The sequence below is a fragment of the Orcinus orca genome, chromosome 10, assembly GCF_937001465.1.
Source record: "Orcinus orca chromosome 10, mOrcOrc1.1, whole genome shotgun sequence".
NCBI classification, from domain to species: domain Eukaryota; kingdom Metazoa; phylum Chordata; class Mammalia; order Artiodactyla; family Delphinidae; genus Orcinus; species Orcinus orca.
The window spans coordinates 41,752,910-41,780,467 of record NC_064568.1 but is presented as its reverse complement, the minus strand read 5'-3'; the positions used below and the strand labels follow the sequence as shown (position 1 = coordinate 41,780,467).

The 27,558-nt window shown below is 47.6% G+C and overlaps 1 protein-coding gene across 3 annotated transcripts in view; it reads left to right on the top strand.

Moving 5' to 3' along the window:
- LIMD1 (LIM domain containing 1) overlaps positions 1–27,558 on the top strand; it is a 73,446-nt gene that overhangs the window by 13,706 nt on the left and 32,182 nt on the right. For 2 of the 3 annotated variants that reach the window (XM_049716299.1, XM_004283838.4), the window contains exon 2: positions 23,196–23,297. The exons of the other annotated variant lie outside the window; for it this stretch is intronic. In XM_049716299.1, the coding sequence (XP_049572256.1) occupies positions 23,196–23,297 (102 nt within the window). The remainder of the gene's footprint in view (positions 1–23,195; positions 23,298–27,558) is intronic. 3 annotated transcript variants of the gene reach the window in all.

The window sequence follows — 27,558 nt, the reverse complement described above, 5'->3', positions numbered from 1 at the left end:
GATAAGACAGTAGCAGATTGGCCTTTTGCTGCCTAGAGCCTGACAGTGGCTTCCCTGTTCTCCCAAACCTCCCCATGAGCTGAATTCATGGTTTCCCTTCAGCGGAGTGGAGCCGAGTCGTGGCCATGTTTGCTCACATGACGATCAGGGCTGGCCCCAAGGAGCCGGGTAGAGGTTTCCCATCTGCTGAAACATCGCCTGTCCTGTTCCCCTCTCCGGCTCCTTACTTTACATTGCTTCCTGCTGGTGCAGTAAGATAGTGAATTTAGAGAGAGACGGATTTCAGGGCTGGGCCCCAGGGCGTTTGCTGACAGAGTTATTGTCAGATGGAACATGCTGGCAGCAGGCTCGGCAAGATGCAGGCCTGCCTGGCGATGCTTGAGGGCTGTGCCGGCTTGGACACCCTGCTTCACTTTGCTGCCCTTGGTTTCCTCACCTGACATGGACTGGAGGTCCTGTGCTCCTTCTACTTCTGTTTCCTTTCCTGTGCTCCGAGCCTCCAGAGCCGCTTTTGGATTCAGGGCTGTTGCCTGGGAGGAGACTCCTGGCTGTGAGGGTGACAGTGTTTGGAGGCAGGACCTGCTTCAGACACTGTATGGGAGGCAAGCGGGCATCAGTTGAGTGGAAGCTGGTGCCTCATTGGCTTGCAGAGAAACCAGCAACAGAGCGCAGAAGCCCAGGGAGGGAAGGACATGGAAAACAACAGACACGCCCCAGGCAGCAGGCCAGTGGGTGGTGATGGCAGGCGCTTCTGGTTGGCCCACCAGGTCCCTCCGTGAGATCATGTCCCAGCAGAGGTGACTCCAAAATGCCCTTCTCCCACTAATAATGCTTGGTCATCATCGGCCTTGCTCATGAACTCAGAACTCTATTCTTTTGGGAAAAAAAAAGGATACTCTATGATAAAGCAGCCCTTAAGAAATAAGGAAAGTGAGGAAATAAAACCAAACACTGATTTAGTGATAAGATTCAATACACAAAACACGGGGCCTGGTCTATAGAAGTTGCTCGTGAACTATTTGTTGAATGAATGAATCATGGCGTGTACTTCTAATGTTATGCAATCAGAGTAAAAAATCAGAATGTTTTAGTTACAATGCCTGTGGGCTGAGATGCAGTGGATGCTACAGACACAGTTTCTTTGTCACTTGTTCCCGGTGGTAGCTGTGACGCACTGTGCTGATATCTGTGCTACCCCGTCTGAGTAGAAGGATGAACTTATTGGGCAAGGACTTGGGTGACATGGCCGGTGGCAGGTGGGCCAGTCTGTAAGCCTGGAGAAGTCCTGTTCCCCAGGGCAAACTTGAGACATGACCACGTTGTGAGGAGGAGGGGATTTCGGTAGGACAGCGTGGAACCTGGGTGCATCTCTGGACGGTTTCCTGTCTTGCTTGGCTGGGTAGAGCTTTGGAGGCAGTCCTGAAGCAGGGGTTGTGGGCGTGAACCTTGAGTGGGGCACTGACTTCCCGGCCAGGTTCCCAAGGCTCTCACCGACCCCAACCCCAGTCCTACCCAGACTCTTCCCCCACCTCTGTCCATCACCACTTCCAGTTCCAAGCCCAAATAGCATATTCCCTCAAGAGCCATTATGGATCGCCTACTGTATACAAGAGACTGGATTAGAATTTGTGGGGCTTCTTTTGTGCCAGACTTATTGCCTGGCCCTCTGCTGGGTGTGGGGTGTCTGTGCTGGTCACTGTTGTACCCCCAGGGCCTAGAGCAGTGCCTGGCATACAGCAGATGCTCAGTATGTACTTGAACAAATGGTGAACGCCCCGGCCAGTGGAGGGAAGGCATGTTCCCTGACGCCCTCCTGAGTGGCAGTGCTTTGAGTGGGGTGTTACCCCTGTGGTGGGCACACAGCGCCGGGCTGGCTGTCCACGTCCCTCACCCTGACTGGTAGTTACTCGGAAGAGCTTTCCTATGTGTGTAGAAGGTGTCTCGGGTAGCTGAGGAGTGGGGGCCCGGAAGAGGTGGGGATGCCAAGTTTGTCTGGGTGGAAACTTCACCGAGCTCCAGGGACCAGCTGAGCAGAGTCCTAGGGAAGTTTGGATGGGAGCAGGGAGATGTGCTGGCAGATGTGTTCTTAGCTGAGCAGACATTCCTGTTACACTAAAAATCAGAGTTTGAGGAGCTCTTTGTGGGAATGAAAAGCCATATAAGACTGTGGGCTCTGGAACTGCCCTGGGCAGACTGCTCAGCATCCTCATGCCTCAGTTTCCCCGTTAGGAAAATGTGGATATAGTTGTTGTGAGGACTAAATTAATTAGTACAGTCTGTACCGACCAGTGCGGGAGCCACAGCACAGGAGGCTACTAAGTACTTCAAGAGGTGGCTGGTTTGAGTTGAGACGTGCTATACATATGAAATATACTCTGGAGTTTGAAGGCCTGGTATAGGGAGAAAAAAGTAAAATACCTCCTGAATATTCTTACACTGATCGTATGTTGACATGAGAATACTTTGGATATGTTGGGCTGAGTAAAATACATCATTAAAATTAGTTTCATCTGTTTTTACTTTTTAAGCGTGGCTACTTGAAAGTGTAAACTGACACGTGGCTTGCATTATTTTTCTGTTGGACGGGGCTTTGCTATATGAAACCCTTAGAACAGGCTCTGGCATGTGGTGATCATTTGCTGGACAAGCACTTACAGTTAGTATTTTCTCAGAAGTATCAAAGCACCTTTACCTTTTTCCATCTGAAAGCTAAGCTCAATTGGTTCATTCATACCCAAAAATGCTTAAACAAAAGGACTGTAGTTTGTCCAAAGGAGGCTGATGTCATGATTGCCACCTGCACCCCCTGAACAGGCCCACTGAGGCTCATGTGTATTCTGATGGAGGAAGCAGATACTCTGGGGTCTGAAGCTGGTGTCTGCACGGGGCGTGATGAAGCAGGCGGTATCTGCAGCTGAGCCAGTTTTCCGGGACCTTAAAAGGCCTCCTCAGTTTAGCAAGTACAGGCAGAGCATCCAAAGAGATCACCCATCCCATCTCTGTAGTTAGAGAAGTGTTTCCTGTCAAGAGGTGGGAAGTGGGCCCTTTGGGATTTGGCCCCTCTGGGGGCCCCGCTGACAGGCTGCCCACCCCGTGAGCCTCCAGCCAGGCTCTGGAGGCCTCGCCTGGGCGTGCAGGAGAGTGGCCAGATCAGGGTGGCTTTCCAGGCAGCTTCCAGAGACCCATTTATCTGGGGCTTGTTGTGAAGTAGCTGAGGCTTCCCTCTCAGGTGGGGGGGCTCAGATGGAGTCCCTTTGTTGGCCAGCCTTACGGGTCAGTTTTAGAAGCCCAGCAGACAGGAGACGGCAGCCCCTCGTCTGCCCGTGGTCCACCTGTGGCTGCCACCCTCATTACCCATGCCTGACAGTGGGCGTGTGGGTGTGGGGAGGGCAACTCTGCCCAGCTTTACAGCCAGAGAGCAGAGGAAGTCAAGGGAAGGAAATAACATACAGTGAAATAACGTGTAGTTCGATGAGTTTTGACAAACACATGCACCCGTGTAACCCACACTCCTATCAAGACAGAGCAGTTCCACCCCCAGAAAGTTCCCTCCTGCCTCTTCCAGGCAGTGTCCATCCCCAGGCAACCCCTGTTCTGATTTTTTTTTTAAATCATTTATTAGTTTTGCCTGTCCCAAAACATAATGTAAATAGATCCATGTGGTATTCATACACAGTTGATCCCCATTATTCATGGATTCTGTATCTGTGAATTTGCCTACTTGCTAAAATTTATTTGTAACCCCAGATCAATACTCACAGCACGGGCTTCCCTGGTGGCGCAGTGGTGAAGAATTCGCCTGCCAGTGCAGGGGACACGGGTTCGAGCCCTGGTCCGGGAAGATCCCACGTGCCGCGGAGCAACTAAGCCCGTGCGCCACAACTACTGAGCCTGTGCTCTAGAGCCCGCGAGCCACGACTACTGAGCCTGCGCTCTAGAGCCTGCGAGGCACAACTACTGAGCCCACATGCTGCAACTATGGAAGCCCGCACACCTAGAGCCCATGCTCCGCAACAAGAGAAACCACTGCAATGAGAAGCCCGCGCACCGCAACGAGGAGTAGCCCCCGCTCACCGCAACTAGAGAGAGCCCACGCACAGCAATGAAGACCCAACGCAGCCAAAAAACAAAAAAAACAAATACTCACAGCACTTTGGTGATCATTTGGGAACATGTGTAGAGCGGCGAAAAATTTGAGTCACCCTACACATGTGCCCGGCTGAGGTTGATCTGGGAGAGTTATGCCTGCTTGTTTCTGCTCTCATATTGTAAACAAGTGTCCTTTTCATGGTCTATTTAGTGCAATGTGTTTTTTGCATTTTTGTGCTCTTTGTTGATGATTTCTCAGTTTAAAATGGCCCACGTGTAAAAAAAATGGCTGAAGTGACATCTAGTGGTCCTAAACTTGAGAAGGCTGTGATGTGCCTTACGGAGAAAATACATGTGTTAGATAAGCTTCCTTCAGGCATGACTTACAGGGCTGTTGGCCGTGAGTTCAATGTTAATGAAGAACAGTATATAATAAATAAGGTGTCTTTAAACAGAAATGGATAAAACAAGTTGTGTATTTTTTTTTTTTTTTTTTTTGCGGTACACGGGCCTCTCACTGTGTGGCCTCTCCCGTTGCGGAGCACAGGCTCTGGACGCGCAGGCTCAGCGGCCATGGCTCACGGGCCCAGCCGCTCTGAGGCGTGTGGAATCTTCCCAGACCAGGGCATGAACCCGTGTCCCCTGCATCGACAGGTGGACTCTCGACCGCTGCACCACCAGGGAAGCCCAAGTTGTGTATTTTTTGATGGATGAAAACGTTGTGACCAGAGGCTCACAGGAACCTAACCTTGTGTTTCCTCTGGGAGCAGTGATTCACTATTCACTAATTTGGTATTTGCGGTGACTTTATGGAACATAACTGACTCAAATAGCAAGAATCTACTGTTGTACTCTTTTGTCTGGCTTACTTCACTCAGACAATGTCTGAAATTCATCTCTGTTGCCGCCTGTATCAGCAGTTGGTCCTCTTGTACTGCCGAGTAGCAGCCCATGGTATGAATACTCCACAGTTTTTCTATTTCCCTGTGGAGGAACCTTGGGTTCTTTCAGTGTAGAGCCATTATGAATAAGTCTGCTTTGATCATTTGTGTGGACATATGCACTCATTTCTCTGGAGTACGTATCTAGGAGTAGAATTTCTAGATCATATGGTAGGAGTATGTTTAACTTTTACAGCAACTGCCAGAAAGTTTCCCAGCATGACTGTGCCACGTAGCATTCCTACCAGCAGTGTGAAAGCCCTCCCGTGGTTCTTTTATATATACTTAATTGAAGTATGGTTGATTTACAATATTATATTGGTTTCAGGTGTACAGCTTAGTGGTCAGTATTTTTGCAGATTATACTCCATTATAAGTTATTACAAGATAATGGCTATAATTCCCTGTGCTATACAGTATATCCTTGTTGCTGATCTCTTTTATACATAGTAGTTTGTATCTGTTAATCCCATACCCCTAATTTGTCCCTCCTCCCTTCCCTCTCCCGTTTGGGAGAGGGAAAACCACAGAGCAGAGACTCTGGTCTCGGTTGAGTCTAAACCACAAGTTTGTTTCCTGTATTTGTGAGTCTGTTTCTGTTTTGCATATACACTCATTTGTACTATTTTGTATTATGTTTCCATATCATGAGTCTCTGTTTTGCATATCATTTATTTGTGTTGTATTATATAAGTGATATCATACAGCATTTGTCTTTCTCTGAGTTATTTAGCTAAGCATAATATTCTCTAGGTCCATCCATGTTGCTGCAAATGGCAGAATTTCATTCTTTTTTATGGCTGAGTAGTATTCCATTGTGTGTGTGTGTGTGTGTGTGTGTGTGTGTGTGTGTGTATGGCACATCTTCTGTATCCACTCATCTGTTGATAGGTGATCACATTGCTTCCATATCTTGGCTCTTGTAAATGTGCTGCTATGAACATTGGGGTACATGTACCTTTTGGGGGTTGTTTTTTTTTTTGGTCACACCACATGGCAAGCGGGATCTCAGTTCCCCGGCCAGGGATCGAACCGGTGCCCCCTGCAGGGGAAGCACAGAGTCTTAACCACTGGACCGCCAGGGGAGTCCCTGCATGTACGTTTTTGAATCAGTGTTTTCATTTTCTTCAGATATATACCCAGAAGTGGGATTGCTGGATCATACGGTAGTTCTGTTTTTATATTTTTTCGGAACCTCCATACTGTTTTCCTTAGTGGCTGCACCAGTTCTGTGGTCCTTGACTCGAGCTGGCTCAGGAGTTTCTTTGGGCTCTCTCTGCTTGTCACTTTCTCAACCACCTGCTCTCCAAGCTGGTGTTGCTTGACTGATAACCTTCCAACTTCTTCTGTTGAAATATCTTCACAAGACATTTTCATCCCTTTTCTGGTAGTTACTATGCCCTTGTTTTTTGTTTGTTTGTTTGTTTTTTGCGGTACGTGGGCCTCTCACTGCTGTGGCCTCTCCCATTGCGGAGCACAGTCTCCGGACGCGCAGGCCCAGTGGCCATGGCTTACGGGCCCAGCCGCTCCGCGGCATGTGGGATCCTCCCGGACCGGGGCACGAACCCGCGTCCCCTGCATCGGCAGGCGGACTCCCAACCACTGCACCACCAGGGAAGCCCTATGCTCTTGTTTTTTAAAAAATTTTATTGAAGTGTAGCTGATTTACAATGTTGTGTTAATTTCTTCTGTACAGCAGAGTGACTCAGTTATACATACACGCTAAGGGAACTGTGTTCTCTGAAGGGTTTGATTTTTTTCACCAGCTTTCTTCTGTGTTTTTTGTCATTTTTAAAACGTTTAAACAAACAGAACTAACTGTAGAAAAGTCAGAACATATAGACAAAGGTAATAGTAAAAGGCACCCATGGTTCTACCTAGGGATAATCACTGTTAAGACTCTTTTAAACACATAGATATTTAATTTTTTAAGCGTCTGAGTGAATTGAGACTTTGGTGAGAACTGTGCTGGTAGAAGGCCTCTCGGTATGTCACAAAACTAGAGATCAGAAGCCAGTGAATGAGGCACTTTCCATTTCTGTTGCTTGTTGGAAGTCGTACTTCCGTTTAGTTTCTGGAACTGCCCAGGGAACTTTGTGTCACCCCAGCTACTGTCTTGACTTTTTTTGCAGGGCCAGCGGCCAGTAATTATGGAGTCCTAACCGAGTGCTGGGGGCCTCTCCCCGCTCCATGCAGCAGGAAACCCTTCTTCCCTTCTGTGATCACCAGCAGCTCATGGGGCTCAGTCTCAAGGCAGCCGGAGAAGGGTCGGCCAGTTCTGATCATCAGAAAGTCTTTCTTCTGTCTGGCCAACCGTCTTCCTGAAGATCTGACCCAATTGGCAGCCAGGTTGAGTCTGTTAAAATGGCCAGGTCCTGTCACTCCTGGGCTCAGAAAAAACCTTTCATTCCCCTCTTCCCCATTCCTCACTCCCAGAATTAGAGCCATCGTCCAACTAGCCTTCTCCGTCCACATCCTCCCCTCTCCTGGTCCATGCATGGTGGACATCACTGTTCCAAGCTCCTTCCTCTGGGTGGGTTAGTTGTTAAGGCCCTTTCCTGAAAGATGTCTTGTTCTTGGTCCCTCAGGAAACTCATGTCTGTGTGTGCCTTGCAGGTAGCTCACCTATCCTGCAGATTCTAAATGGATAGTCTTAAAAAGCAATGTTTTGGGGCTTCCCTGTTGGCGCAGTGGTTGAGAGTCCGCCTGCCGATGCAGGGGACACGGGTTCGTGCCCTGGTCCGGGAGGATCCCACATGCCGCGGAGCGGCTGGGCCCGTGAGCCATGGCCGCTGAGCCTGCGAGTCTGGAGCCTGTGGTCCGCAATGGGAGAGGCCACAACAGTGAGAGGCCCATGTACCGCAAAAAAAAAAAAAAAAAAAAAAGCAATGTTTTGTCTTTTCTCAGAAAGAGGAATGAATGATTTACCCTGTGTTACATACACTCAGTCAAGCCTAAAAGTGATGTTAAAACCTCTGTTTGAAAACCATCGTTCCCATGTGAGGCTCAGGACCGTTTATGGAGGAGTGATGTGCAGGGGTTTCACCCGCGCCGTCTCTCAGGCTCCCTGAAGCCCTGCAGTGCACCCATGACTACTTCCCCGTTTTGAAGCTGGGGGGAGTAAGACAGAGCGATGCAGTAGCTTGCCCAGGGAGGTTCACTCGCTCAGCCATAGAACCCAACAAAGCCTGCTTCCAGACTTTCCCTTTGTTCTAAGGGAAATCTTTCGGTGGTGTTACTCTGCCACAGGCACTGAAGCTGGAGACTCAACTGAGACCAGAGTCTCTGCTCCTGGTTCCCCAGGGAGGGGGAGGAAGGGCAGGAAGAAGGGCTCTGTTTGGAAACTGGAGAGAGCAGACATGTCCCCTCAGCTTCAAGGTTCCACCGGCACTGTTCACTATGTCTTTGTCCTGCTCCATCACACCCTTTTCTCGTCTTGGGTGAATGTGGATTTAAAGCATCTCTAAACTAAGCTTCGTGTTACTTCTGAGGAAAGTTCAGGACTTTATTTATTCCTTAAAAAAACGACTTTCAGGGGCTTCCCTGGTGGCGCAGTGGTTGAGAGTCCGCCTGCCGATGCAGGGGACACGGGTTCGTGCCCCGGTCTGGGAAGATCCCACATGCCGCGGAGCGGCTGGGCCCATGAGCCATGGCCGCTGAGCCTGCGCGTCCAGAGCCTGTGCTCCGCAACGGGAGAGGCCACAGCTGTAAAAGGCCCGTGTACCGCAAAAAACCCCACAAAAAACAAACAAACAAAAGAAAAACGATTTTCATTCCTGTTCCTTTCTGGTTCCACGTCGTTAACTGTGCCTGTGGCATTGGACCATTGTGTGAGGCTTCTCACTGATCTGGGGTCACTAATCTCAGAGCCTCTCTGCACCACAGCAGTCCTCTCTGACCCAGATAGGGACTGGGCACCCCGCCTGCTGCGTTTTCCCTTGTGGGGTGGATGCAGAGCATCGGGAGGCTGGGAAAGTGCCGAGTAGGGAAATGCACGGAGCCGTATGGGCAGCAGAGGAGCCGGGGCGGGGTGTGTGGGTTGATCCACTCATTCATTCATTCATTCATTCAATGAGCAAACGTCCATCGAGCGCCCACGTGTGCTGGGCAGGAGCAGTTACCCCTCTGTGCGGTTAGATGCCCTGGGGGAGCGGAGGGGAGCTCAGATCTGAGTGCCTGGGGGTCCCCCACAGAAGGACTCAGGAGTTTTGTGAGGTATTTGGAGTGTGGGTGCCTGTCAGGAGAGTGGCTGATACGTTTTCATTCTCAGTCTCAGGCCTGGTAGGTAACTAGGGAGGCAAACCCCTTTCCTGGAAAGGGAGGGAAGGAAATGAACTTTTTTGGGGTACCTCCCATGTGCTGGGAGCAGTTGCAGGCACTTACATGATCTCAGTTAATCCTCAAAGTTACCCCATGAAATGTATATGTTATTAAAACTCATCTGGCAGGTGAGGAAACTGGACTTGTGCCCAAGGTGGGATCTGAACCCAGTGTTTATGCCCAAAGCCACTCTTTCCAGATCCACCACAGGAGGGGGCCGGGCCATCCTCAGGCTCAGCAGGAGTGGACCCTGATCCTGGGGCTGGCGACGCTCCATGTCCTGATGTGCTTGGTGTTTACACAGGAGTGCTTATTTTGGGAAAAATCATTGAGTCGTAAACCATGGGATTTTCTTTATGTATGTTATACTGCAGTAAAAGTGTTTAAAAAACAAAAACAAAACTCTCCCTAGAAAAGGATAATGAACTCTAAAGTGTTTTAGCTGCTTATCTTCTTGCCTAAATTGGTCACCAATTGTGTGGACAATAAATGCCGCCTCTTCTTTATGCTTGAACTTGGGTTGCCAGATTTAACAAATGAAAATATAGGACACCCAGTTGAATTTGAATTTCAGAGAAACAATGAATATTTTTTTAGTGTGTAAGTATGTACCATGCAATGTTTGGGACATACTTATACTACACAATTATTCATTTACCTGAGATTCAAATTTGCACGCGGTATACTTACACTAAAGAATTGCTCACTGTTTATCTAAAATTCACAGTTGACTGGGCGACTAGTATTTTATCTGACAACCCTTGTTTGAGCTGAGAGCTGAAGGGGGTGAGAAACGCAACTGAGCCTCCTTTGAGAAATCAGAGGATTCTGAGGCCAAAGGCAAGAAAATAATCTAGGAGAAAAGCAGGTGGTGGGGGAAGTTGGCTGGGGGATTCTGAGATGCTGGAGGGAAATTGAACCAATGTCAAGAGAGGGTTACGCAGAATAATCTGACAGGTAAGGGAGTAGTGATATAAATGCTGTACCACTCAGCCTTCAAAATGGGTTCTGCTGGAGGTTGACGTTTGTTCTAGCAGTTTATGTTTGTGCAAAGATCCTGGGGAAAATGCACAATTTTGAGCCTTCTCACAAGAAAGAGTGATGTTAGAAGTGAGCTACCTTGAGAAACTGGCTTCAAAATCTGTGACAATTTGAGCAACAAAACAAATAATGATAGAAATGGATTATAACCCAGAGAATAAAATAAATATCCATAAGTCCTTACTGAAATAAATAAATGGGGAGAATTGGGGGGAAAACTCTTGTACAGAAGATCCTATTAGTGAAATGTAGAAAGAAAGATGAAGATAGAAAGGTCATCACTTGAAAAGACCATTGTAATAATTGTTTCAGGCAAGAATCAGTGGAGGTTGAATAGTGGGCAAAAATATATGATGAAGAAATGGGTATTTGCTTAATGTCAAAGTGTTTTCCCATAAATGTCTTAATAATTACAAAGAGAAAGTAAAACTTCACAGTGGAGAAACCTGGCAAACTCTACCTTAAGAAGAGATCAAAGTTAATCTCACCAGTAGTTAAGACGTATCAATAGCATGTATATCCTGATATGATGCGCTGTAAAGGGCACATCATTACTTCTGGGGTGTTCCTGCCAGATACACATAACCTCAATCTGATCATGAGAAAACATTAGACACGACCAAAATGAGAGACAGTGTGCAAAATAATTGACCACTACTCTTCAAAAGTGTCAAGGTCGTGTAAGACAAAAACAGATTAAGAATCTGTCTCTCATAAAAGGAGACCAAGGAGACACTAAATGCAGTGGATTTAGTTCTGGCATTGGCTCCTGGTCCAAGAAAAATGACATTAGTGGGACAATTGTTGAAATTTGAATGAGGTCTATAGATTAGTGTATGTGTGTGTATGTGTGTGTGTGTGTGTATATAATATATATAATATGTATTATATCAGTGTTAATTTCCTGATCTTTGGTAGTTGTACTGTGGTCGTACAAGAGTTAACATTTGGGAAATCTGGATGAAGGGTATATAGAAAGTCTTTGTATTACTTTTACAACTTATTTGTGAGTCCAAAATCACGTGAGAAGCTCCTGAAAGTGAATGAACTTGGGGGTGGGGTTGGGGGAGCAGCAACTTTGTGTGGGGGGAGGGGCTGGTTGAAGGGCTGCAGGATGCTCTGAGGAGCACTCTTCCCGTAGGTATCAGAGTGTGAGGTGGCGGATTTGCATTATATTGAAAACATTGTTTAAATCTTAAAAAAAATCCTTGTTTTTGATTATGATGGTAATGTATCTTCATTTTCGAATATATGAAGAGGTTAAAGAATACCATAAAAATCCTCCCTAACCCCTACTTCTCAGCAGTGAACATGGACGATAATTAGTGTTCATCCTCGTGGTCATGACTTTATCTGTAAATATACTCTTTAAAAAAACAGAATAGAGAACAATGTGTCCATATGCATTGGGGTCCCCTCCCCTTTTTTCATTTAACATTGTATTGTGAACAGTTGGTGTCATAAAAGACTACTCTAGAACTGTGTTGCTTAATACATGGGATTATTTAAACTTAAAAAATCCAATTACTTAGGTGTACTGGCCACATTTCAGGGGCTCAGCAGCCACTTGAGCCGTCATATTGGACAATCCAGAATAGAACATTTTCATTATCACAGAAAAAGTTCTATTGGGTGGCACCGCTGTAGAGTATGATTTTTTTAAGTTGTGTAGTATTTATTTATTTATTTATTTATTTTGCGTTACACGGGCCTCTCACTGTTGTAGCCTCTCCCGTTGCGGAGCACAGGCTCCGGACGCGCAGGCTCAGCGGCTATGGCTCACGGGCCCAGCCGCTCCGCGGCATGTGGGATCTTCCCAGACCGGGGCACGAACCCACGTCCCCTGCATCAGCAGGCGGACTCCCAACCACTGCGCCACCAGGGAAGCCCGACTTTTTGTTTTTTTATAACTGCTTTACTGAGATATAATTCACATGCCATAAATCCACCCTTTGATAGTGTACAATTCAACAGCTTTTAGTATATTCACTGAGTTGTACAACCGTCACCACTGTCTAATTTAGAACATCTTCCTCACCCCAAAAAGAAAGCCCACCCCCATTAGCAGATGCCCCCTTGCCCCCTCTCCCCCAGTCCGAGGCAGCCACTCATCTGCTTACTGTCTCTGCATATCCATTTTGGGCAGCATCTTTGATTTTTTTCTTTGGGAAAAATTCTAATAAATTCTTGGATCAAATGGCGTGAAGACTTTTTAAGGCTTTCTTCTAGTTATTTATTTACTTACCGCGCCATGCCACGTGCGGGATCTTAGTTCCCCGACCAGGGATCAAACCCACGCCTCCTGCAGTGGAAGCTCGGAGTCTTAACCACTGGTCCGCCAGGGAAGTCCCATTTTTAAGGCTTTCAATAGGTGGTGCCACACTGCCCTCCAGAAAGGTCGTCTACATTTATGCTTCCACTAACAGTGTACGAGAATGCCCTTTTCTCTGCACCCCCGTGACACTCTTACTATTGTTATTATCATTGTTTTCGTCTTTGCCGCTGAGACAGTGACGAGTGGCACCCACCTTTGCATTTGGCTCCTGGGTGGAACACCTTTTCCTGTGCTGATTGGCATATTTCTCTTTTGGATTAGAGTTGAGAAAGATAACTGGGCTCTGTGCAGAGAGACTGGAGGAAGGGGAGTACGCAGGTGGGCGAGCCCAGAAGCCACAGCACAGGGTGCCCTGGAGGCTGTTGAACTCTTTCCTTCGGAGAGCGGAGGGCAGGGAATGATTCGGGCCAGAGAATGGGAGTGCGTTGGGGCAGAAGTGCCCCTGCAGGTTGTCTGGCAAGGCTAGCTAGAGCTTACGGTGGTGATTGGGAAACTGCGAGAGAAACTTCCTTTCTCACTGCAATGAAGTGAAGCCGTCGTTGGTTTTGAATAGCTTTGAGATTGAAGAAAGTAGCCTGCTGCAATGACCCCATAGCCCAGAATGGCCTTGAGTACGTCCTTTGTAGCTTGGTGAGAGTATCACCCCTTGACCTGGGAACTACAGGGTGCGTGGGAGAGAGGGCAGGCAGGGGAGGCCCGGGTGCCGGGGAGGATGTGTTTTGTTGTGTTATCTGCATCCATGGTTCTCAGCCTTGGCCGAGCCTTAGAGTCAACTGAGGCGCTGTGGTCCCACCCCCAAATTGGAACCAGAGTCTCCGGAGGTGATGGTGGGCATCTACTTTGATTCCTTCCTTGAGAGGCAGCCCTCTGCCTGGGAGGCAGGAGCCCGGCACCCACCGCCTTCAGGGCTCTTTCCATGAGCTTATATTGTGGCTAGGAGGAAGTCTGCTGCTGAGGCCATTGGTCCAGCTCTGCCAAACGCTTGGCCCCTCTTCTAGAACCTGTTGACTCCCAGAGCCACTCAGAGCCGCCCAGGTCCATAGGCTGCAACCTTCTGCTGAGAAAAAGCCTTGCTCAACTTGTGTGCAGACTAATTCATCCAAATCTGTCCTCTCAGCCACCCCCAACTTGACTGCGTGCCCTGCCCCTGGCTTCAGCCCCCTTTCAGCGCAGTATGTGGTCCACGGCTGTGTGATGCCATGTGATGTGCAGCATCCGTTCAGAGCTAAAAAGGACGCCCGCACCTCTCAGAGGCCTCCCTTCCTCACTGGGAGAGGAGTGGTCACCCGGACAAGGCCCAGGTGTGAGCTGGAGGTGCAGGGCCACTCCCATTGGCCGGCCTGATGGAATCTTTTTATTTCAAACCTTATCCTAACAATAAAAGGTGGCGACTTGGCTGTGTGTTCAGTTGAAGGAGTGCTGCACGGTCCTCAGGCTGTCTGCAGTAAGGAGGCAGGGATTCTGCCGTAGCCAAAACCTCACGCTGAGGCTGCTTTGCGGGCCTCCTTGTTTATAAATCCTGCCTTTGCAAGCCAGTAGGGAAGATGCCATGGCCCTAAACCCAATTTGTTTTTTGGCTTTGGGTGTACAGGAGATCATTGAATGCCAATTTGGGATCACTTCCTTCACATGGAACGCTGCCCAGGCTAGGCTGGGTGGTGTCTGCATTCGATCAGTTAGGCTGTGTTATTCGTTCTCAAATAATCTTCCTGGAACTGTTGCAGTGGGCCGGGACATTCCAGGAGGCAGAGTGGGCTCTGTCCCATCTCAAGTGTCGTGGTTTCCCTTTTGTCTGTTATATACTCTTGAGGTTCCACTGATACTTTTTTTGAGAAAAATTTCTCCCCGCTAAGCCGTTTGGAAACCACTGTTGTGCACCAAGAGAGTTAGGCCGGCTTGAATTAGTATATAAACAAAAGGTTTTCAAGATACTGGATTCAGGCAAGGATAGACAATGATCCTTGAGAGACGGGAAGCAAATGGGTCGGCCCTATGATTGTCCCAGCTTACTGCCTTGAGAGAGTTTCCAGACATTGACACAAGGAGGGAGAAGGGAGAGAGAGCCTGGGAGACTCCTTGAGTTAAAAGGCTGCTGAGGGGACTTCCCTGGTGGCGCAGTGGTTAAGAATCCACCTGCCAAGGGGACACGGGTTCGAGCCCTGGCCCGGGAAGATCCCACATGCTGCGGAGCAGCTAAGCCCGTGCACCACAACTACTGAGCCTGCGCTCTAGAGCCCACAAGCCCCAACTACTGAGCCCATGAGCCACAACTACTGAAGCCCGTGTGCCTAGAGCCCGTGCTCCACAACGAGAGAAGCCACTGCAATGAGAAGCCTGCGCACCACACCAAAGAGTAGCCCCTGCTCGCTGCAACTAGAGAAAGCCTGTGTGCAGCAATGAAGACCAACGTAGCCAAAAATAAATAAATATACAAGTAAATTAATTAATTAAAAAAAAAAAGTGCTGCTGAGATCCTGGGGGAGACTAAGGCAGCTGGATTTCATAGGACTCTAGCAAAATCTTTCCAAAGCATATATCTGATAAAGGACTTGTCTCTTGAATATGTAGGAAATTCTCATAACTCAAGAAAAGGAAAAAAAAATGAGCAAAAGATTTGAACAGACACCTCATCAAAGAAGATACAGGATGGTAAATAAGCACAGCAAAAATGCTCTGGTGCAACATCGTTAGTCACTGGAGAAATGCAAATTAAAACCACAACGAGGGGGGAATTCCCTGGCGGTCAACTGGGTAGGACTCCGCGCTTCCACTGTAGAGGGCATGAGTTCAACCCCTGGTCGGGGAACTAAGATCCTGCATGCCACGCGGAGCAGCAAAAAAAAAAAAAAAAAAAAAAAAAAACAGAATCAAAAACACAGTGAGGTACTACTACCTACCTATTGGAATGGACAAAATCAGGATGACTGCCATTCCAAGTACTGGCAAAGATGTGGAGAAACTGGAACTCTCATAAACTGCTGGTGGGAATGTGAGATGATAGATCTTCTTTGGGAAACAGTTTGGCAGCTTCTTCTTTTTTTAAAAAAATATATTTATTTATTTATTTATTTTGGCTGCACCAGGTCTTAGTTGCAGCATGCAGGATCTTTTAGTTGCGGCACTTGGACTCTTAGTTGCGGCATACAGGCTTCTTAGTTGTGGCATGCAAACTCTTAGTTGCAGCCTTCGGGATCTAGTTCCCCGACCAAGGATCGAACCCTGGCTGCCTGCATTGGGAGCTTGGAGTCTTACCCACTAGACCACCAGGGTAGTCTGGGCAGCTTTTTAAAAAGTTAAATATATACTTACCATAAGCCTGAGCCAATCCACTCCTAAGTTACTCAAGAGAAAAGGAGAAATATGTCTATACATAAACACTTGTACACAAGCAGCTTTATTTGTAACAGTCCCAAAGTGGAAACCACTCACGTTCATCACCAGCTGAGTGGATAAAAAAATGGTGGTCCCATCACACAATGGACAACAACTCAGCAATGAAAAGGAATGAACTCTCGGTGTATACAGAAGCTGGGTGAATCTCAGAATCATTATGCTGAGTGAAAGAAACCAGACAAAAAACGAGTACATGCTCTAGGCTCCATTTATATAACCTCTAGAAAATACAAACTGAGCTCACATTGGTGGTATAGTGGTGAGCATAGCCTTCCAAACTGATCTCTGCTGACAGAAACCAGAGCAGTGGTTGCCCAGGCAGGGGGCATTAGAAAAGACGTGAGGACATGTGGAATCTTTGGGGGTGGTGGGTGTGTTCACTGTCCTAATTGTGGTGATGATTTCACAGGTGTATTCAAATGTCAAAAGTTATCAAATTGTACACTTTAAATATGTGCAGTTTATTGGGTGTCACTTATACCTCATTAAAGCTGTTTAAAAGAAGATCCCTCTGGCTAGAGTTTGGAGAATGGATTAAAGGGCAGTGAGTCTTACTACAGGGCAATAGTTGCATATCCTTTCCTCCCTTCTCTTAAAGTTTAATTCCTTCTTTCCCTCACTTTCCTCCTGGTTTTGGAGCTTGAATTACTATAGTAATATGTGATTGACATTTTATTACTTTCCTCTGTTGAGGAAAAGTAAGGATTTCCTTTAAAATCTTCTAACTAAGGGACCATGTGGAAAGCAAAGGGTGTCTAGGAGTCTTTTCTTCTTGTTGAGTCCTGTCTCGGAAAAACTCACTTCTGTTTCTTTGTGCTACTAGTGCTCACACTTTTGACACCAGATGTGTGGTTTTTCCCACACCAACCAATTCTCCGGCACCAGCCAGGTGTCCTACAGTTCAATTCAATCTGATGCTAACTGGAGTTAGCACAGACCCCACAGGTTAAGGAAGGACTCAGTCCTACAAGTTCCCCTCCCACTTTGCCAACTATGCCTCTGACTGGCTATAAATCAGAGTTCCCCCTACCCCCTCCTTGGGTTTGATTATTTGCCTTAATGACTCACAGAACTTAGGGAAACACATTTACCAGTTTATTATAAAGGATATGATGAAGGATACAGTTTAACAGTTGGATGAAGAGATACATAGGAAAAGGTCCGGAAGGGTCCTGAGTACAGAAGCTTCTGCCTGGTGTAGTTGGGGTGTGTTACCCTCCTGGCATGTGGTTGTGTTCACCAACCTCGAAGCTCTCTGAATCCTGTACATTGAGGAGGCTTCATCATGTAGGCACGATTGATTATTAACTCATTTTCCAGCCCCTCTCCCCTCCCTAGAGGACGGAGGGGTAGGGCTGAAAGTTCCAAACTTATAAGCCTGGCTTGGTCTTTCTGGTGACGAGCCCCCAACCAGGAGCCCACGCAGTGTTTCCTCGTTAGAACAAAAGATGCTCATTTTGCCCAGGAAATTCCAAGGGATTTAGGAGCTCTGTGTCAGGAACTGGGGTCAAAAACCAAATATTAGCAGAAACTTGGGGCAGAGACCAATATATGTATTTCTTATTATTTCACAAGCCCGAGCCTCTGCTCGGCCCTGGCCACTTAAGCAAACTTACAGCACAGGACTTTGGGTGAGGTTGGTCAGCTCACCTATCAGTAGTGGCATAGTCTGGTTTCCTGGCTCCTTGGATGACCATTCCATGAGGGCAGGGGTCAGAGTGCAGTCGCGCTGCTCACCATCCTACTGCCAGCGTCTGCAGAGAGCCTGGCTCCGAGTGAATGGTGGGGAAGCACTCGTGGGGTGAATCCTTCAGCTGCAGTGTCCCTGGCAGAAGGGTAGGAGGAACAGAGGGTCTGTGTGGGGGCGGCCTTGTGATGGAGGTCCCTGGCAGAAAGATGGCCTTGTGTGCGTGGGATCGGCCAGCATGGGAGGTGGGCCGGGTGGCCACCAGGAGATCTGGGACAGGGCTGGTCTTGGGTCTGAATCCCTGAACAGGTTGTATGTTGGGGGGTGGGGGGGCGGGGGGTGAGTAAGGAGCTTATTCTTTTTTTGGGGGGGGGGCCCATGTGTGTTGCAGGAATAGCCACACCGCTGCTAACCAGATGGGAATAATGGGACCTTTGAGTTAGAACTTGGGCTCAGATTCCATCTTTCAAACCTCCCAGCGGTGTGACCTTCAGCAAGTTACAGCACCTTTCTAGGATTTCTAGAACGTGGGTTTGAGAAAGGGGATGCACATTCAGCGTGCACTGGATGAACGCTCCTAGCTCAGGCTCTGGGAGGTACGTTATTTCCTAGAATATGAAATTTACTTTGTCTTTTTTTTTTTTTCCTGCCAAAGGAAGACTAGATCTATTTCTTGCCCACGAAGTAGTTTTCTATCCATTTACCACATGCCACAGGGATGAAATATTTTCTTACCTACTTGGCTTCTTGTGGGACCTCCTCCGTCCGTGACTGATGGTTTAGAGCACAAGCGGCTTCCTTCCTTGTTTTGTATCTGTGCTCGATGCTCAGAGTGGTGAGAAAGGATGTCAGCATCCCCAAGGAATGAGAGAGAGCGAGGGGGATGCTGAAGTCAGTAGGTCCCAGCCCTTGGGTTAAGAGGAAGCCAGAGAGAGTGTCACTCTGCTGGCTGCAGGAGCGGAGGAAGGCCTGATGTGGAGAGATAACGCAGCAGGAAGCCCAGGGAGGCCTGGGCAGTTGTCAGTGTCCACTGGAAGATGCTGCCCACCCTGCCTCTCACTTTACGAGCTTGAGTGAGAGGTTGTCTGATTTTATTCCCCAAGCCCAGGCAAGATGAGTTCATGTCCTTGTGACCCAGGAGCATCCCTCCGACTCAGGAGATGTATTCCACCTCTCCTCACTGGCAAGCTGTCTCCAAGGGGGTCCTCTTCCCGCACTCCCCATGCAGACAGGTGGAAGGGCTGATCACTGCTTCAGTTGAGTCTCACTGCTTCTCTGTGCTTTGCAGCTAACATTTCTATGGGGCTTAAGCGCAGAGACCACAGTGATGGAGAGGGAAGAAGTGAGGTTGCGCTTGGGGTGGTTTTGTTCCATGTTCGTGAGCAGAATTACATTCACGTTGCTTTGAGGTTCCATCCAGGCTGCTTTGAGCGTGCTTTGGTTGCTGCCGGACAAACCAGCCAGTGTTGCTCTTTGTAAAGGTTTAGAGTCCAGTCCCAGGGCACTTGGGATGGGTGGTCTGGAAATCAACCCCAGGATCACCAAATAGTATAATTAATACCTTCTCTTTGTCCGATAGTTGCCGTTTTTCAAGAGAAAGTTCTCCCCCTGTCACCATGTTTGAATTATACCGTCAACCAGGGCTCAGTAGAGGCCCACGTTGTCTGTTTCTCTATTTTTATGTATGTTTGTTGAGGGCATAGGAGTGCACTTTGTCAGGGGCTGCAGGTGTTCAGAGATGCATAAGACTCTGTAAAAGGCATTTACAGGGGTGTGTGTACCCCAGGTACAAGGAGGTGAGGGCCAGGGTAGAGGGGAGGCGACACAGGCTATACATGGAGCTGCACAGAAAGTGATTCAGCTCAACAGTTCTTCACGGAACCCTTGCAGAGGCCCCAGTTAAGACATGGCCCTGTCTCTCTTTTTTTGGATTTTATTTTATTTTATGTTTCAAACATTTTTATTTATTTATTTTACTGAATATAGTTCATTTACAATATTGTATTAGTTTCAGGTGTACAGCGAAGTGAAAAGAATATATATATTCTTTTTCAGATTCTTTTCCATAATGTTATTACAAGATATTGAATATGTGTTCCCTGTGCTGTACAGTAAATCCTTGTTATCTATTTTATATACAGTAGTTTGTATCTGTTAATCCCATACTCCTAATTTATCCCTCCCCCTCTTTTCCCTTCGGTAACCATAAGGTTGTTTTCTATGTCTGTGAGTCTATTTCTTTTTTGTAAATAAGTTCATTTGTGTTACTTTTTAGATTTCACATATAATAATGTCTTTCTCTGTCTGACTTACTTCACATAATATGATAATCTCTAGGTCCATCCACGTTGCTGCAAATGGCATTAGTTCATTCCTTTTATGGCTGAGTAATATTCCATTGTGTGTATATATACACCACATCTTCTTTATCCATTCATCTGTTGAAGCACTTGGGTTGCTTCCATATCTTGGCTATTGTAAATATTACCGCTGTGAACATCGGGGTGCATGTATCTTTTCAAATAAGAGTTTTTGTCTTTTCTAGATACATGCCCAGGAGTGGGATTATTGGATCATATGGTAATTCTAGTTTTAGTTTCTTAAGGAACCACCAGACTGTTTTCCATAATGGCTACACCAGTTTACATCGATGTGGCCCCTATCTTGAAGGTGCTCCCAATTCACTAGGAGAGGCAGGCAGTGCCCAGGTAACCAGTAACCTGCCACAGCACAGTAGGTGCCGTGTCCAGTGCTGGGCACACCAACCCCATTGCTTCCATGTCCACACACACGCCTAAATGCCAGAGGCCCCGCCTGGCCCACCTGGGCCACCTGCTTCATTGGCCGGCCGCCAGCACCAGTGGTTTCTAGAGTGATAAGCCTGCTGCAACAGGTTTAGAGAGGAGTGGTACTGGCAGAACCCTGCCGTCTTCACTCTTCCCTGCTAGCTGGACACAGCTCTGATTGTGCCAGCAAAGGAATGCAGTTTGCCCAGAACGGATGTATTTCTTGACTTGAGAGCAGCCTAAGTTGTATGTGAAATAATCAGACAAAAAGAAATGCTGATGCCCTGAGTTCCTCGATGTTTTCAATTTCATCATGCTGTTTGCTAGGTACAGAAATACCAGCTGTCCAGTAGTTTCATCCTGCATATGTGTGTGCATATGCGTGTGCGTGCATGCGTACCCACACACAAAGGTAATTTCATAGCCAGTAAGAAAAGGCGGAAGAGAAGGGCCTTGGGGAACTTGCTGGGGTGTTGGAAACATTCTATATCTTGATCTAGGTTTACATTACATAGGTTACTTGTCAAAACTCATTGGATGATAGACTTATAATTTGTGCATTTCACTGTTTGAATTTTATCTTGAAAAAATAACTGTAAGCAAATAATGGACTCATTAATGATATGCAGGCTGAAGTGTTCAGGGTGAAGTGGACTGCTGTCTGCATCTTACTGTGAAATGTATCACAAATAAGATGGATGGTTGCATTGATTAAGGGATGGGCAGCAAAATGCTAACAATTGTAGAATTGAGGTGGTGGGCATATGAGTGTTCCCTGTATGATTCTTCCCATTTTTCTGCATGCTTGAAAGTTTTCATAATAAAATGTTAAAGCAGAAGAACTACAAATAACCACCACTTGTGATCCCTAGAACTTTCCATAAGCGAATTCCCCCAAGAGCCAGTTTTCTCGGCTGACCCAGTACTGTTCCTACAGACGGCATCACCTGCTTCCTAAGGGAGTGTTGGTGAAGCGACGTGAGGGCCCTGGGCTGAGTGTGTTCTCTGTGCACCTGGTGTGGTTGGTGTGGGCGTGTTTCATGAAGGATGTGTTAGTTTGGACTTCCTTTGAAGGTGATGCAGTTTATCAACTTGAAATGATAAGAACTCTGAAACACAGGGCTTTCTGCCCTGTAGGCAGAATGTGGCTGGGGATTTGCAGCCTGACAGATGGGAAGCAGAGCTAGAAAAGGCTGGCTGAGCCCCTGACCAAGGACATGAGCTGGCTACCCTGATGGATGCCGGGGGAACTTTTTATATATATTTAAATTTTTGAAAAATTAGTTATATATATTTTATATATAAAGTGTATAGAGATGTATAATTGATTTTTCAAAAATTTTAACATTATACAGTGTATTTAAACAGATCCAGGGGAATTCCCTGGCAGTCCAGTGGTTAGGACTCGATGCTTTCAGTGCCACGGGCCCGGGTTCAATCCCTGGTTAGGGAACTAAGATCCCACAAGCCACTCGGCACGGCCAAAAAATTAAAAATTTTTTAAAATTAAAAAAAACAGATCCAAACACTTTTTGAGACTAGACTTTTTTCAGCTATAACAATGCCTGCCCTTGTAAGTTTTTTTTTTTAATACAGAAGATGGAAAGAAGTAAAACCAGCCATAATTTTACAGTTTTGCTATATTTCCTTCTTGAATCTTTTAAAAAAAATTTCATGCATTATTTACATAATTGTGATCTTTTTCATTTGACTATAATGGGGGAGTTCTTTGGAAGGGAGATTCCAACACCTCCTTTTATCTGGACTGGCCCACATAAGGGACCATATAAAGGAACCGAAGAGTGGGCATAGGGCACAGACAGGGGAGCCCCGAGCAAAGGCGAGGAGCTGAGACCCAGTGGCCAGGGGCAGGCGCAGGGCAGAGCACTGGGCTTGCAGTCTGAGAGACCTGGGGCTTGGGGGCCTGATCACTCGTTGTAAAAAGTGAGGTTAGTAAATCCCCGTTGGTGGTTCCCATTGTAAATTAAAGGAAATAATTTGTTTGAAGTTGCCCAACCTGTGTATTTGGCATATTGTAATCCTGGTGCAGCATTTGGACATTGTCTTATAACGGTGGGAGGCTTTGAAAGCTTTGGGCAACAGAGGAGATGGAAGAAGTGGAGGTGTTCTGAACATTAGCACACTGGTGTGGAGGGGGCCTGAACACGAGCCTGGGGCCTGATTCCTGCAGTGGAAAGAACTGATAGTTGAAAGGCTGACGGAGGGAGAGAGCATGAGAGAAAGACATTGCAAAGGAGTAATCCTCCGGATTTGGTGATGGGCTGGTTGGGGGAAGGGGTGGGTATCTTGCTTTGTCCATTGGCTTTTTTTTTTTTTTGCGGTACGCGGACCTCTCACTGTTGTGGCCTCTCCCGTTGCGGAGCACAGGCTCCGGATGCACAGGCTCAGCGGCCATGGCTCACGGGCCTAGCCGCTTCGCGGCATGTGGGATCTTCCCAGACCAGGGCACGAACCCGTGTCCCCTGCATCGGCAGGCGGACTCTCAACCACTGCGCCACCAGGGAAGCCCTGTCCATTGGCTTTTTATCACTCACTTTACACTGTTTCCCTCCTGACTCACTGCCGTGTTCTTTCCCTTGCAGGAGCCTGTGTGAAATGCAGCAAGGGGGTGTTTGGGGCCGGCCAGGCCTGCCAGGCCATGGGGAACCTCTACCACGACGCGTGCTTCACCTGTGCAGCCTGCAGTAAGTGTGTGTGTGTGTGTGTGTGTGTGTGTGTGTGTGCGTGTGTTGAGGGACAGGGTAAGGAACACAGGGAACCAGGAAGGGAGGAGACGGAAGAGCATCCTTCCTGGAGACACTTGGCCCATGTCCCTCCATGGTCCTGTGGGAAGACAGGACAGTGTCCTCTAGAACAGGGTTTTGTACCACCAACACAAGGCCCATCAGGGTAAGCTGACTTATCACAGAGTACCAGGGTTTGCCTGGGGCCCACTCTGGTGGTAGTGGAGCAATCCCTAATAACATCAGGTTTGTAATGCATATCAGAGGTCTCAGAAGAGTCGGGAGGAAAGCGCTGGGATTCACCATTGTCTGCCCTGTTGTCAGTTTTCTCCGCCACTGCGGGGACCAGTCAGTCAGTTACCCCTGTGTGAAGCAGGGTCCTTTCACAACTCTTTGGCCCCGATCTTTCATTTGGAGGCTGCTGTTCATTGTGAAGTGTGAGCGTGTGCGTGAATGCCTGTGTGTATGCATGCCACACACGTATCGATGCCTCTTAGCAAACACCTCTGGGCATCTTTGTACTGCATTATGGGCATTATGCCTAAAGCAGCAAACCAGGAAACTAGGCCTGCGCTCAGCTCAGCAAACTGCTCATTGAACTGATGGCATCCACAGTGGAAGATTCTAACACATTGCAGGCTGTTTGCGAAGTCTGACGGAGCCATGAATTGTGCTTTTTTCACGGTCTCTACCAAAGATTAATTTTGAGGAGCATTTTTGAAAAATGTCCCACTGACATCTCCACTTCTACACCAAGGCTGGCAGCTGTCTATTAAAAGGAAACATTACAACAAAGCCAAAGAGAGTCCGGGACCAGGGGGTCTTATCTTCTGGCCCAGAGGTCCTCAGTCCTGGCAGTTCATTAGAATCATGGGAGGGTTGGGGGAGAGATTTTAAAAGCCAGTGATGGACTTCCCTGGTGGCACAGTGGTTAAGAATCCGCCTGCCAGTGCAGTGGACGCGGGTTTGAGCCCTGGTCTGGGAAGATCCCGCATGCCGCAGAACATCTAAGCCCGTGCGCCACAACTACTGAGCCTGTGCTCTAGAGCTCGCGAGCCACAACTACTGAGCCCGTGTGCCACAACTACTGAGCCTGTGCTCTAGAGCTTGCGAGCCACAACTACTGAGTCCGTGTGCCACAACTACCGAAGACCGCATGCTTAGAGTCCGTGCTTCACAGAGAAGCCACCGCAATGAGAAGCCCGCGCACCACAACGAAGAGTAGCCCCCGCTCGCCGTAACTAGAGAAAAGCCCACGCACGGCAATGAAGATCCAATGCAGCCAAAAAAAAAAAAAAAAGCCAGTGATGCCCCAGCCCCACCCTGACCAGCAGAATCAGAAGCCCTAGGGGTGAGGTTTCTAGAGTGGGGCACATGTATTGTTTCTAAGCTCCTCCGGTGACTCCCAGGTGTGGCCAGAACCGAGTACCTGGGATTAGTGCCAAGCTTCTCATTTTAGAAGCCTCCGGAGACGGAAAGAGGAGGGACTTTCTCGGCTGGTTTGTGGCACAGCCCGCAAGAGCCCTCTGGTTCCTAGTCTGAAGTTCACCAGGTGGGCATGGGCCTGCCATGCCTTGGTGGCACAGGCATATGCCCGGTTCCAAACCTTAGGCTTCATCCTCACTGTGATTTCCCATAAAACACATGCCTAAGAGTTTCCGCCTTGATCGTTACTCACCTTTGTAGGGAAAATTGTGAAAGACTTTGAGATGGATCACACAGTCTCCCGAGCGTCCGCAGTGGAAATGTAGGAGTTTTCTGGTTATTGGATTCCCTGGGTCTCTGGGCCTTTCCTTGCCTTTGAGCTATGTTACACTCTGTAAGTTGCAGAATCTTGACGGCAAGGCCCGTGATTCCTGTCCACAGCAACACAAACTGTGTCTGGCAGAGATTGACCAGTTTTGCACCCATTAAGCAAATTTACTTCAGCATTTCTGATGGCCTGCATGTGGATGGTTCTTTGCTGTCTCCCAGTTGTAACATCTTATTGGTCTCTTATTCAATGATGAATTAAATAAAATCTTTGACCTGTGTTTGCGTTTTATCTGTAAAGAGTTGTGATCACACCTTCTTTTAAAAATTATCTTTGACTTTTGGCTCCTGTAACTGTTTCTTAATATTTGCTCTATCTTCCAGGAAAAAAGAAAATAAATATTAAGTAGAGGCTGTTTTTATATCTCAAGCAATTACCATTTGAACTAGAAAGTTGTTGGGGGGCAAAAACTACTGGTGAGTCTGTTGATTCCACCAGTGGCTGCTTAACTAGCTGGCAGTTCCTTAATGGGCTGAGTTTATTGTCAAATTATGACAAACACAAACACTCAGGAAGACAGCTGCTTTGGGATTTTGCTTGTTCTAGCATTTAAGGCCCTTGTGGTCTGGTCTGTGTTTTATTGCTTCCTACTTCCTTATCACAGTGAGACAATTTGTCTCTTCCCCATTCACTCCCTGGAATCTCCTTTCCCCACTCACTTCGTGCATTTAAATTCTGTCCAGCTTTTAGGACCCAGCTCCAATGCCTCCTCTTCCAGGAAGCCTTCCTTGTTCCCCAAGCAGGAAAGAACTGTTTCTCCTGAACTAGGCATGCCCTACCTTCTCACATAAACAATGAACCACTGTCTGCGATTCTGGTGCCGCCAGCAAACCAGGCCCTAGAGCAGAGTTGCTGAAGGAAGCTCTGAGTTCCATCAGAAAGTGCGTGTGGTGGCATTCCTGTTGTGGGTAAACATACAGCTTCCTCCCCACTCACAGGGAGCAGTTGGAGACCCAGGCACGTGCCTGAGCAGCTTCTCGTGGACGCCAGAAGTGACTTGCCTTTGTTCAGTTAACTTACTGCTGCCAGTAACTGCTTTCAGCAGAAGGAGGTGCCAGGGTGGCCCACGTCCTGCCCCTGCGAGTCCTCAAGGATGTCTGCGTGAGCCTCGGCGCGTGGACACAGCACAGTGGGGGCCGGGTTCTTATCCAGTCTGTCCCCTCCTTCGTTGGGGAAGAGAAAATTGGGGCCAGAGAGGGAAAGAGACTTCTCGAGGTTGAAAACCTAGCAGTTGAGCTGAATCCATGGCTCCTGAATCCAGATTAGGTTAGCCTTGCACATCTGTTTGTCTGGTTGGTTACAGTGTGTGTGAGAGCGTACTGTATATATGTGTGTGAGTGTGTTTTCCCATTTCATTTATGAGAATAATCTAGCCTGAAACACCGTGAAGATGTATTTCTGTAGGTACACACACATGCACACACACCGGCACGTGCACACACTCACTTCTTGGGTCTTATTGATACTTTATTAAAACATAATATCGGGATCTTATTGAGAGCTCACATGCACTTACAAGGCCAGGCCAAGGCCCGACTGATTTGATCAGTAAAGATAAAACAAGCTACTTCTAGGTTCAGACAATTTATTCCCTTCGTGAGCAACAAAAAGGACATGCCGAAGGTGCCTTTGTCCCCGTCCCACACCCCAAAAGGGACAACACTGAAACAAAAGGGCCGATGACTGCAGTGTAAGTTATGGGATGCTAAGTAGTCAATCCTGGACGTGGCTAAGTGGTCATGAGTCAGCAGCTCCCTTCAGAGGGGTGGGGCAGAGAGTCCTCACCTCATCAGAGATGAGAGACTGTCTCGTGTCCCGGAGACAGCCCTAGAGCAGTTCCTTACACGCCGTTCATCCTTTGTCCCAGGAGGATCCCAAGGTGTTTCACACGCCCAGACAAACCTCCGCCTCCGGATGGTGCAAGTTCTCCCGGGCACCTCGGCCAATTCCCCATCTGCCAACAAGCAACAATGTTTAGTTCATTTTTAGTTGTGGGAACAACATGACAGCCACAAAAAATTTCAAAGACAGTAACCTGGTTTGTTATCATTCTAGAACAGGTATTTTCACTAATATTTTCCCTTCGAGATTTTGTCCAGATTTATACACATTTTTTAGAGTTGTGATCATAGAGTGTAAACCAGTATTGTATCCTTTTTGATTTAATATTGTGTCATAAATTCACCCTAGTTTGTAGTCTTCTTCATAATGATCATTTTCACAGTTACATAGCTGTCACCTGAGCCGTTCCTCGGTTTGATGACAGGGAGCGAGTGTCTCCGTGTCTCGGGTTTGTTGGTTATTACGCATGGCCCCAGTGAATGTCTTTGTGCCTGTGTGCTTTTCTCCCTCTGCTGAGTTGTTTCCTTGGTGTTCGTTCCCAGAAGCAAGCATTCAGGGCACGATGCG